The sequence below is a fragment of the Dipodomys ordii genome, unplaced genomic scaffold (assembly GCF_000151885.1).
Source record: "Dipodomys ordii isolate 6190 unplaced genomic scaffold, Dord_2.0 Scaffold60, whole genome shotgun sequence".
Classification (NCBI taxonomy): domain Eukaryota; kingdom Metazoa; phylum Chordata; class Mammalia; order Rodentia; family Heteromyidae; genus Dipodomys; species Dipodomys ordii.
The window spans coordinates 659,021-676,577 of NW_012267276.1; the positions used below are offsets into that span (position 1 = coordinate 659,021).

Consider the following 17,557-nt stretch of genomic DNA (forward strand, 5'->3'; position numbering starts at 1 on the left):
TGGTGGGCTCACTTCTTTTTCACAACCTGGCTGATAATGGAGCAAGTCTCACCTGTTCCCAGATCTCTCCACACTCCTGCTGTGATAAGGGACTTTGCATTAAGCTGTCATACATATTCCAAAGGTACCTCAATTCCCAGAGGTATTTTTTGGATGATCTGAAGATACCAAGAGAGCCTGGAGGTGGGGGGGAGTAGAGAAGAGCATCCCTCAGAAGGCTTGGGGCCCAGCCCTGCCTGGAAGAGAGCCAGCCAAGAACACATAGAAAAGGGAGGTTCAGGATCCACTTCACCTCTCCTGGCTCTAGAACCATCTAGAACCTACTGAGAAGCAGTCATGCCTGGTTCAAGGGCTGAAAACAAAAAGAAATAAAGCTTATGAAGAAGTTCTGTAGTAGGGTAAAATGGCTGTATGATCTCAGCAGCCTTGTTTAACCTCTCTGAGCCTTTTCTTCTTCATCTGCAATTGCAATTGGGAATCAAGAAAACAGAATGTTTGCTCTTTTCTGTGTGTGTGTGTGTGTGTGTGTGTGTGTGTGTGTGTGTATTATATATATATATAGAGAGAGAGAGAGAGAGGAAATTAGTGAGGACTCTTGGATCCTGTGTGTGTGTGTATATATATATATATATATATATAGAGAGAGAGAGAGAGAGAGAGAGAGAGAGGAAATTAGTGAGGACTCTTGGATCCAGCAATAGTGTAATATATAAGCTCAATGCCCTTCCTTAATACACATAGATAGGCTATGCTGGATTAAATATATATATATATATATATGTATAAAATGCTCCTATTGTGCACAAGTCATTGATTTGACAAGAAAGCAAGCAAAATCTCCTTAACAACAACAAGCAACTGAAATTAGAGCTATGGGATATTATGGGATATGGGCTGAACTGCCAAAGTCAGGAGCAGGCAGCATCCACCTCAGAGAGCTGAGCATGCTGACTCCAGACAGGGAAAAGCAGTGAGAGCCAAACTTCAGTTCATGAAGATCAGCTTTGATCTTCAAGAGCAATCCCTGCTCCCAAAGTTAAATTCCATCTATCCATCGCCACAGGGAAATGTTTCCCAAGGAAGTTTGTCCATCACCTCAGGGGTTTAAGTGGGAAAAAAACTCTTCCCTGAGTAAGGTCCCCAGCCTTGCCTATAACATGGGGTTAGGATTCACGTATAAACTGCGTATGTGTTTTGGCATCCTCAAGCAAGGCAGGCTATTTCATTTTCAGAGTACCATGCAAAACAAAAGTATGGCATCTCCAATTCAACAAGTGTTAAGGATTTTTCAATGCTGATAGCAATGTGTTAAATTTGTTAAACCAAGAGCATGTGTGCCAGTTATATTGCTCAAGTCCAACCAGTCCTGTCTTAGAACCACTAATATAAAAATTGGTTTGGGCTGTGACTGTCAGGAACAAAAATAGGTTTCTCAGGATGTGCCTTCAATTAGTGTGCACAGGCTTCTCCACTAAAATCCTCCCCAAGAGTATGCGCGATCCCAGTGCTGCTGGTAAATACGATAACCATGAGCGAGAGTCAGCAGGACAGTTCATTTGAGGGGCAGGAAAGATCTCTCCAGAAAGAGATCAGCATAGGCCTCAGAGAGAGGTTCCTCATCTGTTCCTCCACCATTTCACTCACAGGACACACAGATTTCTTTCTAGATTAATCTATTGGACAGTCAATAGGATAATGGAGGAACGTGACAGAATCACGTAAGGCAGCTGCCATGTGAGAACTTCAGGGCCCAGGGCCGGTGTCACAGTATATTTATGGACTTAACCATGAGATGCAGCCTTGCTGTCCTGCAGAACAATCCCTGACATACTGTTCCTTCTGCCCAGCGCCTGGAACACATTGGCAGGAAGGAAATCCGTTTTGGAAGCCCGCCACATCTGTGCTTTGATGTCAAGCAAGAGCAGGTAATTCTGCAAGACTGCATCCAGGAAAGCTCAGCCATCCATTCACAGCTCTGGGACTTCCAGAAGGTGAGAACTCATTTCTGGATGTTCAGTAGGGCTGCAGGTCAGATGGGATTTATGGGCAGCACTGCAGTCCGGGTTGTTCTAAGAAGTCAGGTGTTACCAGAGGCCTGTGTTTCTAGGGTTGAACTTAGTTACTGCATGTCAACCTCAGAGAGAAGGAAGGCAACCCCATGGGGAGGCTGGGCCATCAGCATCAGGACATGTACTAATCCTTCTTCACCTAGTCAGTGTATAGAACTCACTGACTGGGAAAGGGATTGCTGCCCCTCCTCCCACTTCAATGTTTGTCAGTTCATCCTGCAGGGAGGAGGGTGGAACATGACACAGAAACAGCTGACCAGTGTGTTAGTATGCTTTTTAGGAGTAACACAAAGCCCCCCTTACTACTGAAATAAAACATGAATATGAATAGATGAATAGATATATAGATATCACCTTCTTCCTTCTAATGCAGATTCCATTCTGATCATTTCAGCATTTTTGTAAAGTTTGGACCTATGAATCCTTAGGGAAGAGGAGCTTTAGATCCTTCCCAGAGGTTTTGTGTCTATGGAGAGGAATTCTAGTACCGTAAAGCACTTAGGAGAATGAGCAGCTTGCAGACACAGGATTGGAAGAGGAAGGTGATAGTATCTATGATGAATTTTCTCCTTATATCTTCCAAATTGAGTTAGATTATTACCATAAAAAACAAATACACACTTCTTCTTTCTTCTTCTTCTTTTTTTTGCCTGTCATGGAGCTTCAACTCAGGAACTGGGCACTATTCTTGAGCTTTTGGTCCATCATGGGTCCTGAACTCTTCAGCTCAAGGCTAGTGCTCTACCACTTGATCCATAGCTCCACTTCTGGCTTTTTCTGCTTATGTGGTGCTGAGGAATCGAACCCAGAGCCTAATGCATGCAAGGCAAGCACTCTACCATTGAGCTACCTTCCCAGCCGTCTTGAGCTTTTTTGCTCAAGGCTAGCACTCTACCACTTTGAGCCATAGTGCCATGTCTGGTTTCTTGGTGTTTAATTGGAGATAAGAGTTTCATGGACTTTCCTTCCTTGGTCTGGCTTTAAACCATGATCCTCAGCTCTTAGTTTCATGAGTAGCTAGGATTACAGGCATGAGCCACCAACACGCAGTTCATAGTTTTCTCTACAGTATGGGGATTTGAACTCAGGTCCTTACCCTTGCTAGGCTGGTGCTGTACCACAGAGCCATACCTCCAGTCCTGTTTTTCCATGGTTATTGTTTGCGATAGGGTCTCACTTCCTGACTGGGCCTGCAACCTGAGTCACTATCCACCTGCTTTACACTTTCCATCATCTCTGGACTCAGGTACAACACTGCATCCAGCTTCCTTTCATGGAGATAGAGTCATAGTCTCTTGGACTTTTCTGTTCAAGTTGGTCTGGAAACTTGATCCTCTAATCCTAAGCTGCCCAAGCAGCTAGAATGACAGATCTGATCACTAGCACCCAGCTTAAATATGCACATTCAAAAAAGTCTTTTAATCGCGCCTGTAATCTTAGCTACTCAGGGGGATAAGATCAAGGTTCAAAGCCAACCTGGCCAGAAAGTCTGTGAGACGTCAATAAACCACCAGAAAAACAGAAGTGGCGCTGCAGCTTAAGTGGTACAGAGCTAGCCTTGAACTGAAAAGCTGAGGGATGGTGCCCAGGCCCAGAGTTCAAGCCCCACGACTGACAAAACAAAACAAAAAAAAGTCTTTTCTTCAACTTCTGCTTGGGAGTAAAGATGGCAAAATAACTAAGAAGAACTCTATCCCTGGTGTTCTTAAAGCTGGCTCTGGGAGGAAAATTTGTATTTATAAATCTTCAGGAAAATTCAAAATAAGCAGCTGGGACAAAGACCTTGAGGCTTTGATGACAAGTAGACCTAGAACTCGGGGGACCCACACATGCAAGAAGTCTTAGCAATCACGTTAAGATCTTTCATGGATGCTCATGAAAGATCTTAAGAAAGTACTGTGAATAAGATATATTTTAGAGACAGCATTTTAAGACAAATAAAAAATTAGAATTACCCAGCATATTTGAGATATTAGGAAATGAAACTAGACACAGTGGCAAACACTTGTAATCCCCGCTTCTTGGTAGAGAGATTGGGAAGATTGTGGTTTGAATCCAGCCTAGGTCAAAAGTTACTAAGACCCCAATCTTAACAAATAAGCCAAGCAGTGGTGGCATATGACTGATATTAGCTATGCTGGAGGCCATATGTAGGAGATTCAGATCTGAGGTTGTTCCTGTTCAAAAGATGCAAGACCATACCAGAAAAAAATAACTAAATCCTAAAAGGACTGAGGATATAGCTAGTGGTAGACTGCATACCTAGCAAATTTAAGGCCTTGAGTTCAAACACAGTACTACCAGAGAGGTGGGGTAAGGGTGGTGATGGGGGAGAGAATTTAAAAAGCTATTATCATCAGCCAGAAAAGAATGCTGTTCATAGTGGCATTACTTAATAACAGCCAAGTGCTGGAGACAACCCAAATGCCCATCCATGGATGGATAGATACAATGTGGATACACATTTATCTTAAATGTATATTATTCAGATAGGGATTAATTGCCTCCTAAAATAATTTCTTATAATAACTGGTATTCACCTTTAAAATGGAAGAGAATACTGTCCTCTGCTACAACATGCATGGGCCTTAAGGACACTATGCTAGGTGAAATAAACCAGTTATAAAAAGTCAAAAGAAGTCGAGCACTGGTGGCTCACTGCTATCATCCTAGCTATTCAAGAGGCTGAGATCTGAGGATTGAGGTTCAAAAGCAGTTGAGTGGGAAAGTCTGTGAGGTTCTTATCATTAGTTTACCACTGAAAAGCCAGTGGTGGACCTATGGCTCAAGTGGTAGAGCACCAGTCTTGAATGAAAAAATGAAGGAACAGTGCCCAGGCCCTGAGTTCAAGCCCCAATACCAGCACCTACAAAAATAAGAGGAAGTAAAAGTTTGAAAAGAGAATGTTAGATCTAATAAAAAATCTGCTAGTTTTTGAGCAGAGCACTCATAGTTCATTGAATGCGGCTTGTTCAGGATGTAGGTAATTGTGGAGGCTTTGCTCTCTACTGTAACCTTCTGGCTACAGCACAAAATTGTAAGATAAACAGAGGGCGGAGTTCATGAAATCCTTTAGAAAGTGGACATTTGTGAACAGAGTGCTAACAGTGAATGTCCAAAACACAGCAGAAAACTTGGACAGGTTCTATTTCCGGAAATCACCCTCACCACTTAAGAAAGAACATAATAGGTCTGAGAAGGTGGCTCAGTGGTAGAGTGCTTGCCTTGAATGCATGAGGCCTTGGGTTCGATTCTTCAGCACCACATAAGCAGAAAAAGCCGCAAGGGGCGCTGTGGTTCAAGTGGTAGGGCACTAGCCTTGAGTTGAAGAGCTGAGGGACAGCACCCAGGCCCAGAGTTCAGGCCTCACAACCTACCAAAAAAAAGAACATAATTGTAACAAAGATAAGGGCATTAGTGACCCCAAGGCTTTGAATAACAATTATATTTTAGGACTATCGTAGCCAACATTTTGTATTAACCAAAAAAAAACACTACCATTCCTCTGCAGGCTGGTTCAAATTATATTAGTTGCTTACTAGTCAGTCCAAATGTTAAAAGTATCTTTCGGGGGACTGCCTTTGTGGGGAACTGGCTTTCTTTATTTTTTCTATTTGCAGAATGGGATGCTTGTCCACATTGTTTCCGGGAAGTGCGTGGAGGCTGTGGATGAGCAAAGCAGCATGGATTTGTTTCTGAGTCCATGCCAGGATAAAGCCAGCCAGCTGTGGCGGTTTGACCAGGTCCACCCTGTGGATGAGCGGTGAACACATGGACAGAGAGGAAAAGACTTTTGACCATTGCAGTTCTGCCCTAGGGGAGCTGAAAGAGCATGTAGATGTCATGAATCAGTCCCTTCTGTGCTTGTGCTCCTGGTAGTAGACAAAAGAAAGTTCTGTGAAAGAATGTAGAGTCTCTCCTTCTCACACCTTATCTTATTGACTGCTGACTGTGTAAAACAGAGCCGGGCACCAGTGGCTCATACCTATAATCCTAGCTGAGATCTAGAGGATCATGGTTCAAGGCCATTTCAGGCAGAAAAAAAAAATCTATATGATTCTGTATCTAACATAATCAGCAAAATGCAGTGCTGGAGGCATGGGTTAAGAGGTAGAATACCAAGTAAGAGGTCCTGAGTTCAAACCTAGTACCTACCAAAAAATTTGATTCATTTTCTCATTGCCTTTATTAATAGAGATGATCAACATATGGTACAGAAGAGTCTTCATTTCTTTTCTCACTGAGCAAGTGCTCTTGATTCTGCCTAGGGAAAGAAGCTTGGGCATTGTCTGGCAGCCTCTCTAGGATGCTGGACCTAGACCACTGGATCAGGTTCTCTGTCTTCAAGTAGCCTTAACTTGGATTGCTGGTTGGCCATGAAAATTCAGCGGTGAAGAGAGTTTAGTGACCTGACAATTTGACAACTTTAGGTCCACTAGACGAGCTTTCGTGTTCATTGGTTGAGCCCAAGCTCAGGGAGGCGCTGAGAGGATCAGGGTAGGAATGGAGAGAAGATAGAAGAGAGTTTTGGCCCAACTCTGCAGCTCATCCCAGCCTGCTGGAACACCAACAGAGCTGGGTAAGATGTTTTCATCTAAATGAGAATTTTCTTGGTCTTGTCTACCTCCGTTCACCTGCCCCAGCCCTTGTGTAGCTCAGCTAACTCTAGCCAAAATTGCCTGCAATGTATTTCTCTAGTCACTGGTATTGCAAGGATCAGCACAGAGCAGGTGTTTACAGTTGAGAAACTCTCCTGATGCCCCATATTTGGTTGGCATAGGCCTGACAAGAAATAACCATTGTAAAGGCCCATACTTCTTGAAAGAGAGAGATGCCAGCATCTGAACCAGTTTCTTTCTAAAGAAAGCAGAGTTGAATGTTAATGTGTGTGAGATGTGAGCCCTGAGTAAGTGTCTGAGACCCATATATGTGGCTCACATGTTTGGAAGAACAGATCTCAGCTGGAGTAGAGCCAGGACTGACAGGAGTGGGAAAGCTCTTCTTGCTGAGCCTGACCTACCTAGTTCAGACAAGAGTTGCTGAGTGGGTTGGTTCTGCCATTGGGAAAACATCATTCACACCCAATTCTCTCCCAGATGGAGTCTGCTCACTAATCGGCAAGTTTAGTACCCCTCTACCCACTTAAAGATGCTGTCTCCTCCCATCACTGTGCATTTGAAGAGAGAGAGAAAAAAAAGATGCTGTCTCCTTTGGGCTGTCTTTGAGTGCAGTTTTTTTTTCTTTTTTCTTTTGTCAGTTGTTAGGCTTGAACTCAGGGCCTGGGTGCTGTCCCTGAGCCTCTTTGTACACAAGGCTAATACTCTACCACTTGAGCCACAGTGCCACTTCCAGTTTTGAGTGGTTAATTGGAGATAAAAGTGTCTCGGGGACTTTTCTTCCCTGGGCTGGCTTCGAACCTTGATCCTCAGATCTCAGCCTCCCAAATATATAGGATTATAGGCGTGAGCCGCCAGCACCCAGTTGAGTGCAGTGATTCTGATAGGAAAAACTAGGTAGGAAGTATGTTTTTAAATACCTATCATCCATACATAGGCATTCTCCATCCATTCCATTTACAGCCCACTGCATCTTTCTATCCTTAGACTATACGCTAGATCTGAGCTGTTTAATATGGCAACCACTAACCACTGGGGGTTATCTTAATGGAGACTCATTATAATGGAGGAATGTGACATCATTCCCTCATACAAGCCTGAGCTCTATGGCCACATGGTTACTGTATCAGAGATGCAGATAGCTACTACCAAGAGTAGTTCTATTGGACTTTAGATGACGTTGGCCTCCTATCTAGAGAAGCTATTTTAGCCACTGGCTTATTGCTTCAGACCTGTGTGTTTGTATCAAAAACAAATTCCCCCCTCATGTCAGGAGGCTGAGATGGAGTTAAAAATTCTGCCTGGCAGTGGTGGCTTATCCCTGTAATCCTAGCTACTCAGGAGGCTGAGATCTGATGATTGTAATTCAAAGCCATCTCAGGCAAGAAAGTCCATGAGACGCTTATATCCAATTAACTAGCAAAATGCCAGAACTGAAGGTGTGGCTTCAAGTTACGGTAGAGTGCCAGCCTTGAGTGAAAAGCCAACCAAGAGCTGGAGACTCTTAGTTCAAGACCTGTACTGGCACAAAAGATGGGGGTATTAATGGTTGAAGAATGAAAATTAAACAAGGCTTCTATTTTTAATGGAGTTTATTATTTGCATTGTGGGTATTTGAAAATTAATATAAATAAAAGGCTGAATTTATTCATGTAAGTTGTATTGGGGGGAATTAACAGAAGGGCTCATGTGGCTGATGGCTTAATTTGTTGAACAAGTAGAACCTGGTGTTTCCTACTTCCTTACTCATCCCCCACAAGCTATTACTTTATTACCAAGATGGCTGTCAATGCTGACTGGTTCTTACAGATTCTTAAAGAACACATGCTTCCATTTAGATTTAAATGAACCCTCTCCTTCCAGTTTAACCAGTTCTCCTCTTATCTATTGACTCCACATGCATTTTACCCCAACAAATTCAAAAGTAGAGGAGCTCATCTGACTTGATTCCTGTGTGAGTTCATCCCAGAAAGGGCTCAGATTCATTTCTTCTTTTCCTCAATGTCACAGATCCCACAGGCAAACTCAGACCCGTTCCACCATTCACATCAGAAGATCCCCAGGCTTTTGACAATGATGTTGTCACTCCACAGAATTTGACATTTTAGAGGTCATATATCCTGCATACATTAAGGAAGTTTCCATTTTCTGCTGACACATCATAGGAAGCCAGTAGGACACCAAGTAAACTGCAGCCAGTCACCAAATCAGAACATACAGGTGTAAACAAGTTACATTCCCCAAAAAGTTCTGAAAGAAGCATAGTTTGCACAATATGTACAGTTGTGCTAACGTTGTGTTTGTGTGTGTGTGTGTGTGCGCGTGCGCATGCACGTGTGCATGTGTGTATATGTATACTGATCCTGGGACTTAAACTCAGGGCCTGGGCACTGTCCCTGAGCTTTTATGATCAAGATTAGGACTCTACCATTTGACCACAGCTCCACTTCCAGCTCCGTAGTCTTTTTTCCTAGGCTGGCTTTGAACCATGATCCTTAGATCTCAGCCTCTCAGCTAGGACTAGAGGCGTGAGCCACCAGCACTCAGACAGTTGTGCTAACATTTATGCAAAATATCAACATGCATTTCCTTGCAGGGCCCAGCTCTACTTTTTTCTGCATGTTTGTGGTTGCTCTTTAAAAATATCTTTTAAAAGTATAACTTGTCAAACTTTTTTTCCCCAATGCCTAGAGGAATAGGCTTCTTTTAGCAAAGAGCCATAGACTACACTTCTTCAATTCCACTTAGTACTTAAAACTAAGTGGATACTTGACTTCACAAGTTCTGAAGGAGAAAACAGGATACAGAAGAACAACATTTCAAGTCAGATGCCAGAGGCTTCCTAGCTACTCAGGAGGCTGAGAGCTGAGGATTGCAAATCAAAGCCATATAGGTCAAGAAAGTCTGAAAGACTCTTATCTCCAATTAATCACCCAAAAGCCAGAAGTGGAGCTGTAGCTCAAGTGGTAGATCACTAGCCTTGAGTTAAAAGCTCAGGAACAGTGCCCCCTGAGTTCAAGCCTCAGAACAGGGAAAGGAAGGAAGGCAGGAAGGGAGGGACGGAAGGAGGGGAAAGATCTCTTTAATAATCTCTTGTGCTCAATCTAAGCTAGGTAATCTCATATTTGATGCAATGGCTCACACACAACTGTGGTACTTTTTTTTTAACCTCGCCCCTGTTGGCTTTTGTTCCTGATATCTATCTCTTCGTAAGAGATGCACAAGTTGGACACCAGAGTACCATATGTTGAATACTTGCCCAGGGCAAAGGACAGAGAAAAACCAGAGTTCTTCTCTGACATCCTTTTCTGTTGAAAAAGCAACGTTTTCCCAGAAGCCTTCTTTCTCATTGGTTACTCCATGTCATTTGGCCATTCCCAGCAAGCAGCCAGGGAAGTTGGTAAATTTACTCTAAAAATTTAGCCACCAGAAAGGGAGAAAGGGCTGAGCACGCTGACACCCAGAGCATACCTGAAGCTCTTGAGCTGAGAAGATGGGAAGATGGTTGTCAGTAACTGGCTACATTTTGAAGGTAGCACCTCTCCCAGGTAAGACGGTCTCTGCTTCTGGTTTACTATGTTGAGGCCCAAATTGCTGGAGACAAAGCCAGAGAATTACAAAATTCTTTGTTTAAACTTCCTGGATACTATCTACTTAGCTACTGTCTCTGAAAATGTAGGAATCTTCAACTGTTCCAGTCTAGCTCAGTTTGGATCACAGAAAATACAAGAATACACTTAGCATGAGGATCTCAGCCTTTTCTACCATAGGTGATCAAACATTACAGGAGGCAAAACTGAGTTGATCTCTTTTACTGCTCATCTTGCAACAAAACTTGTGGTCCAGGCATGAAAACCAATAAAACTCAAGAAACTGTCTCTGAGAAATAAGTTTCTACCTCATTTCTAAATAAACAGTAACTTATCAAGGCATACACAAGCGAGAAAGGATCCAAGTACGGTGGCCCCTAGCTAGGGTGATAATCCTAGCTACTTGGGAGGTAGTGATCAGGAGGATTATGGTTTGAGGTCAACCTGAGCAAAACCATAACCCAATCAGTAAAAAGCCAGAAAAAGAGTCCTTCGGTCCCATTTCCTGTGAGGGGAGCAAGAAATGTTTCTCATACCCCACCCCACTTCTCCATATGATACCCTGATATACTAAAATAAACCCTTGCCAGAACGAAAATAAAAAAATACAGAGCTGGATGCAGTAGCATATAGCTGTCATCCCAGTTTTTGGAAAAGCATAAATAGACAGATCAAAGTTCAGGTTAGCAGGGTCAAAAACCCAAGACCCTGTTTCAAAAGTAAACAAAACTGAGAGGGGTAGGAATATGGTTCAAGTGGTAGAGCATTTGCCTAGCAAGTACAAAGCTCTGAGTTCAAACTCCAATACTACCAAAAAAAATAAGGAAGGAAAAGAAAGGAAGGAAGAGAGGGGAGGAATGGAGGGAGGGAGAGAAGGGGCTTCACATGGGATTTATAATTTCTTCCTTTCTTGCATACCATATGAGAATATATGATAGAAGTTGCTTGAGAATCTTGCGTAAAACAACAAGAACATCCTGTTAATCCCATTCACTTTCCATCTGTGGGAAAAGTCATTAAATGATGTGTCAAGGGGCCTCTGTATTTTCTCAAGGCTTCCCCAAAAGACAGGGGCTTAAGACAAAAATCCTCTGACTCTGGTTCTAATCCTCCCGTGGTGCATTCAGTCTCTATGGAGACACAGCATCCGGCCCATATCCAGGGAGCTATAAACTGTGCTGCAGCTAATTTTATTGCCTGAGTTTTAGTTTCTAAATGACATATTTGCCATTAGTAACCCAGATTGTGATGGCTTTCCCCAAGTAATTTTGGCTCTTAGAATCCCTTTCCAGATTGAAAAAAAAGACCAAAATATTTGTTGAATGTCTATTGTGTACCAAGGATATTTCTATAACCTTGTCTTATGCATTTTCTGAATCATTGGTTTGGACATCTGAATGAGTCACCCATGAATCAGAAAATTAGAAAATTGTAAAATAGCATCTCTGCATGTATGTCACCCAGTACCAGGCTCTCTGGTTTCTGGGAAGGCAGTAATATTTTAAAAAACAATTCCAGGAAAGTAACTGAATGTGATTTGTGATACAGTTGCCAAATGGATCACAAAAGAGACCTAGGCCCAGCACTGATGGCTCATGCCTGTAATCTTAGCTAGTCAGCAAGCTAAGGTCTGAGATCGAAGGGATGCATTGTCCCTCTTCACAGTTTCTGAAGCCCTGTGCATGGACTCTGTCTTTACCTGGACCACTTCATTCATTCTTTATTTATTTATTTATTTTTGTGGGTACTAGGATTTGAAGCCAGAGAAAGGGAGAGAGAGGGGGAGAGAAGGAGAGAGAGAGAGAGAGAGAGAAAGGAAGGAGGGAGGGAGGGAGGAAGGAAGGAAGGAAGGAAGGAAAAAAGGGCAAGAAAGAATGTTAATTGGGGCTGGGAAGGTGGTTCAGTGGTAGAGCACTTGCCTTGCATGCATGAGGCCCTGGGTTTGATTCCTCAGCACCACATAAGCAAAAAGAAAAAAGCCAGAAGTGGTGCTGTGGCTCAAGTGGTAGAGCGCTAGCCTTGAGCTGAAGAGCTAAAGAACAGCGCCCAGGCCCAGAGTTCAGGCCCCACGACCGAACCACCCTCCCAAAAAAAAGAATGTTAATTGTGTGTTTGGGCATCTTGATTTTCATCTAGGAAGTTGTAGGAGGAATAGAATAAGGCTAGAGACTTAACTGGAAACCCTCAGCCATGTTTACCAAGAGAGGGACTATCTGGTGATTTGTGGTTTCCTTGTGGTCTTGCTGTAGGGTTCTTACAGACATAGTGACAATGTGGACTTATTTTGTGCCACAGAACTACCTGTCTGTGTTCTGGGCAAGAACATATGTTAAGTAGGGAGGGGACTCTGAAGCTAGGCTGGTGCCTTCTCCTTTCTCAGGTCTTCTGTGACACAGGTGCTAGTGTCTGTGCCCTAGGAGAGTAGCAGGTGTCACATGAGCCTTGCTATGTTCCTATAATCAGTCAACCAAGGAGTACCCAGGGCATAAGAGGAGGCACAGATAATTAGAACTCATCTGTCTTGTGACAAGCTATTGGAAAATCTGGCTGCAGTATTCAAGTAGCTTCTTTCTCCCTCCTCAGTGACTCACAATGGTGATGCTCATGGCTGGACCTCAAATGGATGCCCGTAACAAGGTAGTGGGAAGGACTCACCCTCCTGCCACTTATTTGAGAGTGACAAAATCTGCTGGTGACAGCACATATAAGATTCCTGGCAATCAAATCCTCAAATCATCAGGACGCTGAGGATCCCAGTTGGAAGCCAGTACGGGTAGGAAAGTCCATGAGACTCTTATCTCCAATGAACCACTGAACAGAGCTCAAGGATGGTGTTGCACCACTTGAGCCAGTAGAGCTATGACTCAAGTGATAGAACAAAAGCCTTGAGCCAAAAAGTTAAGGGACAGCACCCAGACTCTGAGTTCAAGCCCCCGTACTGGCACCAAAAAATTAAATAGAATAAATAAAGACAGTTTTTACTGGCTCATACCTGTAATCCTAGCCACTCAGTAGGATGAGATCTGAATATCATGGTTCAAAGCCAGCCCAGGCAAGAAAGTCTTGAGACTGTTTTCTCTATTGAACAACCCAAAAAAGCTAGAAGTGGAGCTGTGGTTCAAGTGGTAGAGCACTACTAGCTTTGAGCACAAAAGCTCAAAAGATAGCACCAGGCCTGAAGTTCAAGCTCTAGTACTGGCACACACCACACACACACCACACCACACACACACACACACACACACACACACACACACACACACACACATACACACACACACACACACCCTGAAGCTAAATTGAGCCAGGCATTCATACTCCAGGCATTCCATGTACTTCAGATTCTGGCAGCAACTTTCACAGGAAAAGGATTTGGAGCCTGCAAGCTGTCTTGGTTGACAGGATTAATTCACTACGCTGACCAATGACAAATGTGATGTCTCAGGCTGGAGGACAGGCCATGTATCCAATGCCACTGGGAAGGTCAAAGGTTTAAGGCAGCTCCATTGGGGTACAAGTAGTGGTGCAGACTCTCTGAGCCCAGCTTCACCATTAGCACCAGACTGGACAAAAGCAAAAGAGACTTCTGGAAACTTACCATCTTCTCACTAGAATCTTGATTCCCACTGAGTCCCATGCAGAGGCTGGTACCCTGGATATGAACCAGAGAATCTCTTCCATTGGCCCAGCGGCATGCCATCCACTGGGCCATGTCCATATTACAAGACTATAGAGGTCAACAAGGGACTGCAGAGATGTTGCATCAAGTCCCACATCCCTGGAAGCCTCGGCACAGAGCCACCACCTGTGAGCAGTTCCATGCTGGCTCCCATTCCCTTAGTCCTGGGTCTTTGGCTTCCTGCTTTCAGTGTCTTCTCTGAATACAGGGCTGTTTACGCAGCTGGCACTATGACTGTGCTTTTTATTATTTACTCATTTTGGTTCAAAGCCTGCGCATTGTCCCTGAGCTTTTTTATTTTTTATTTTGCTCAAGGTTTAATGCTCTACTATTTGAGCCAAAGCTCCACTTTCAGCTTTTTTTTCCTGGTTAATTGGAGATAGATCCTCAAAGACTTTCCTTTCCAGGATGGAAACCACAATCCTTAGATCTTAAGCCTCCTGAGTAGCTAGGATTACAGGCATCAGCCACCAGAATCCAGCTTGACTATGCTTTTTGTTGTTGTTGTTGTTACTGTGATTAATTACCCATGAAGAGCCACTTAAATGAGGAAGGAGGTATTTTGGCTCATGATTTCAGTGATCCACAATCCATGGTCGGCTGGCTCCATGGTTACTGGGCTTGTGGTGAGGTCTAGTGGAAGAATATGGCAAAGCAGAGATGCCTACCTGGTGCAGCCAAGGAGGAGAAAAAGCAGGAAGAAGATGAGAGAGCAAGGGTCCAGAGTCAACATAGCTTCCAAGGACACACCCTCAATGATCCACTCCCTTCAACCAGGTTTTACAGTCCTAAAAATCCACTGGCTTGGGCTGGGAAGTTGGCTCAGTGGTAGAGCGCTTGCCTCGCATGCATGAGGCCCTGGGTTTGATTCCTCAGCACCACATAAGCAGAAAAAAAGCCAGAAGTGGTGCTGTGGTTCAAGTGGTAGAGCGCTAGCCTTGAGCTGAAGAGCTGACAGTGCCCAGGCCCAGAGTTTCAGCCCTCACCACTGACAAAAAAATCCACTGGCTCCCAATAACCCATCAATTACGAAACTATCAATGGATGAATGCATCGATGAAGTCAGATGGTCCAGTCACTTCCCACGGCTTTCCTCTGCACACAGCTGCTCAGGGGCCTTCAGCAGCAGTTCCTTTAGGGAATAATTCAGATCTCAATAACAGCAAGGAAGCCATCAGCCTGAGGTAATGGGGCTAAGTTACCATGCCTAGGGCAAACCTCAGTCCCTGAGCCCACTGGAGACTGTGGGCCGATTCCCTTGCCTTTCCTTCCCTCCCTCCCCTCTTTCCCTTCCCTCCTTCCCTTTTCGGGTAATTTTTGCTGTATTCTGAATTCTTTCCAGGATGGTTCAGCATAACCAAACAGCCACTTCAATAACACTCCTGTTGTCTGTTCTTTCTGTTCTGTCTCTCCTCCTGCTCTCACCTTCCTGCTCCCCAAGTTCCCCTCCCACGGAAGCCACTTACCCCCAAGACTTCTCAGGCTCTAGTTTCATTGACTCAAACCAGAACACACTGGTTTGCCTGATTCACTGACTCCCCAGGCTGACTTGGGGATGCCCAGAGCATGCCTCAGAGCTATGGAGCTGAAGCAGGGGCCAGCCACCCAGGTGCTCCTGGGAGTCCTGCCAGAGGGCATCTGGCCACTGTAGGGGTGGGCCCTGCAGCTTAACATCAAGAAGTTCAGATGATAGTTAAGACAGAGAGAAAGGGGAATTTTGTAGAACAACACTGAAGCTTCTCATGACATTGAAGTACAACCAGACCATGAGAGTGCAATAGAGTGGCTGGGCTTCAGGGACAAATCACACCACTGGCTTCTTACACATGGAGAGAAATGTGGTCTGGAGCAGCTCAGGAGGCCCACAGGAAGGAAGCTGATGTGTGTCTCAATAACATAAGAGTTTCTGAGAGCCACAGGATACATTGTGGCTATGTTCCAGTGGCTAATCCAGATGTCTAAATCATATATGGTTAGTAGATATTGGATGACTGAATGGACATAATAGAGGAGGAGAAGAAAGGAATGAGTCTTGGCTCTTAATATTGCTGTCATTCCTCAGTGGTTCTCCACTGTCCCCAGAGGACAAAAACTGACCTCCTTAGTGCCCTGCAATTCCCTCCAAACCTGGCTCAATGCCTTCCTCGTCACCTCCCCTTGGACTGAAGTATGGAAGATATACTTCAATGCGCATGGGGTGGAGCCCCAGAGGAAGGACTCGGGCAGAGGGAAGGAGGCCAGAAGATCAAGGATGTGCCAGGATCCTGGACCTGTGTCCTGTTCATGCTGGGCCTGGAGTGCGTAGGGCAGAGAAGGAGATCATAGTTGGCAAAGGCAAGTGGGCCTAAGCCAGGAAACAGCTGCTGTGGCCCAAAGACCCAATCTTTCAGGATTTCACAATGCTTTATTTTTCCTTCTTCTGATTTTTCATTCAAATCCATTTCTGTCCATCGTTTCTGTTTATAATTACAAAATATTTGGATAATCCAATTTACAATAACAAGGGAATAGCTAGGAGAAGTACAATAATTCAAGTATTTATATGAATGTAGCAAATTAAGTTAGAAACATACATGTATAGAATATTACTTTTTGTGGGGAGGGGACAATACTGGGGTTTGAACTTTGGTCCTTACTACTTGCTTCTGAGCCACACCCTCAGCCCTGACTTTTGGTGGTTATTTTTGAGATTGAGTCTTGTTTCTGCCTAGGTGCATACTAGGGCATGATACACATGTTTAGGCTTCCTGTCTTAGCTTAGATAACAAATAGATGCCATCTTGTCCAGCTTTTCATTGAGAGCCTCTTGAATTTTTTCTGCCTGGATGGCCTTGAACCTCGATCTTCCCAGTGAGTCTCGTAAGTAGCTAGGATTACAGGCATGAGCCACTGGCAAGAATTTTACAGTTATACGGAAAAGGCATATACATGTAAAATGTGTGTGACATGTGATGTGTGTGGAGAGAGGGAGAAAGATGGAAGGGTCACATACCAAGGTGTTGTCAGGTATTAACTGAGCTCTCAGGGAAGCTGAGATTATGGAAGCTTCTGTTCATTTTCTTCTCTTGCTTGATTGTATTTTGCTATTTTTCAATAATCCAGATATACTACTTCCAGAATTACATTAAATAAAATAAACAACAAAATCTATCATGGGCTGTTTAGTTTGTATCAGTCCATTTCCTGTTTGTCAACATTTATGTCCTCACATTCTGTAATCATCAGCAATATAGTGGGACATCAGGAATATTGGCAGGAAACAAGATACAAAACAGTAATGGTAAATTGTGAAAGCTAGCCACAAATGCACATATGTGTAAAGCAGTTGTGAGATGTCCCACAATGTAACAAACTTATTAATATTTCAAGGGATATTCACTAGGACACATCTTTTTTTTGTTATTTTTGGCTTTGACCAAATTCTTGTTTGGGGATTCTTGACTCCTGGTTGGAAGACCTGGACCGCTCAATAGGAGGTGATGTGCCTCCTCCTTCTGGTTCCCTTCGGAGGATAAAGGAAACTATCCTGCCAATGAAAAGACTCCTTTGTATCAACAGGGGAGAGAGAGAGAGGGAGAGGGAGAGAGAGAGAGAAAGAGAGAG

The 17,557-nt window shown here is 43.9% G+C and overlaps 1 protein-coding gene across 1 annotated transcript in view; it reads left to right on the forward strand.

The window, feature by feature from the left end:
* Galnt15 (polypeptide N-acetylgalactosaminyltransferase 15) overlaps positions 1–6,059 on the forward strand; it is a 29,537-nt gene extending 23,478 nt beyond the window's left edge. The window contains exons 9-10 of the mRNA XM_013022133.1: positions 1,848–1,991; positions 5,690–6,059. Coding sequence (XP_012877587.1) covers positions 1,848–1,991; positions 5,690–5,836 — 291 coding nt within the window. The 3' untranslated portion in view covers positions 5,837–6,059. The remainder of the gene's footprint in view (positions 1–1,847; positions 1,992–5,689) is intronic.
* The last annotated feature ends 11,498 nt before the right edge of the window (positions 6,060–17,557 follow it).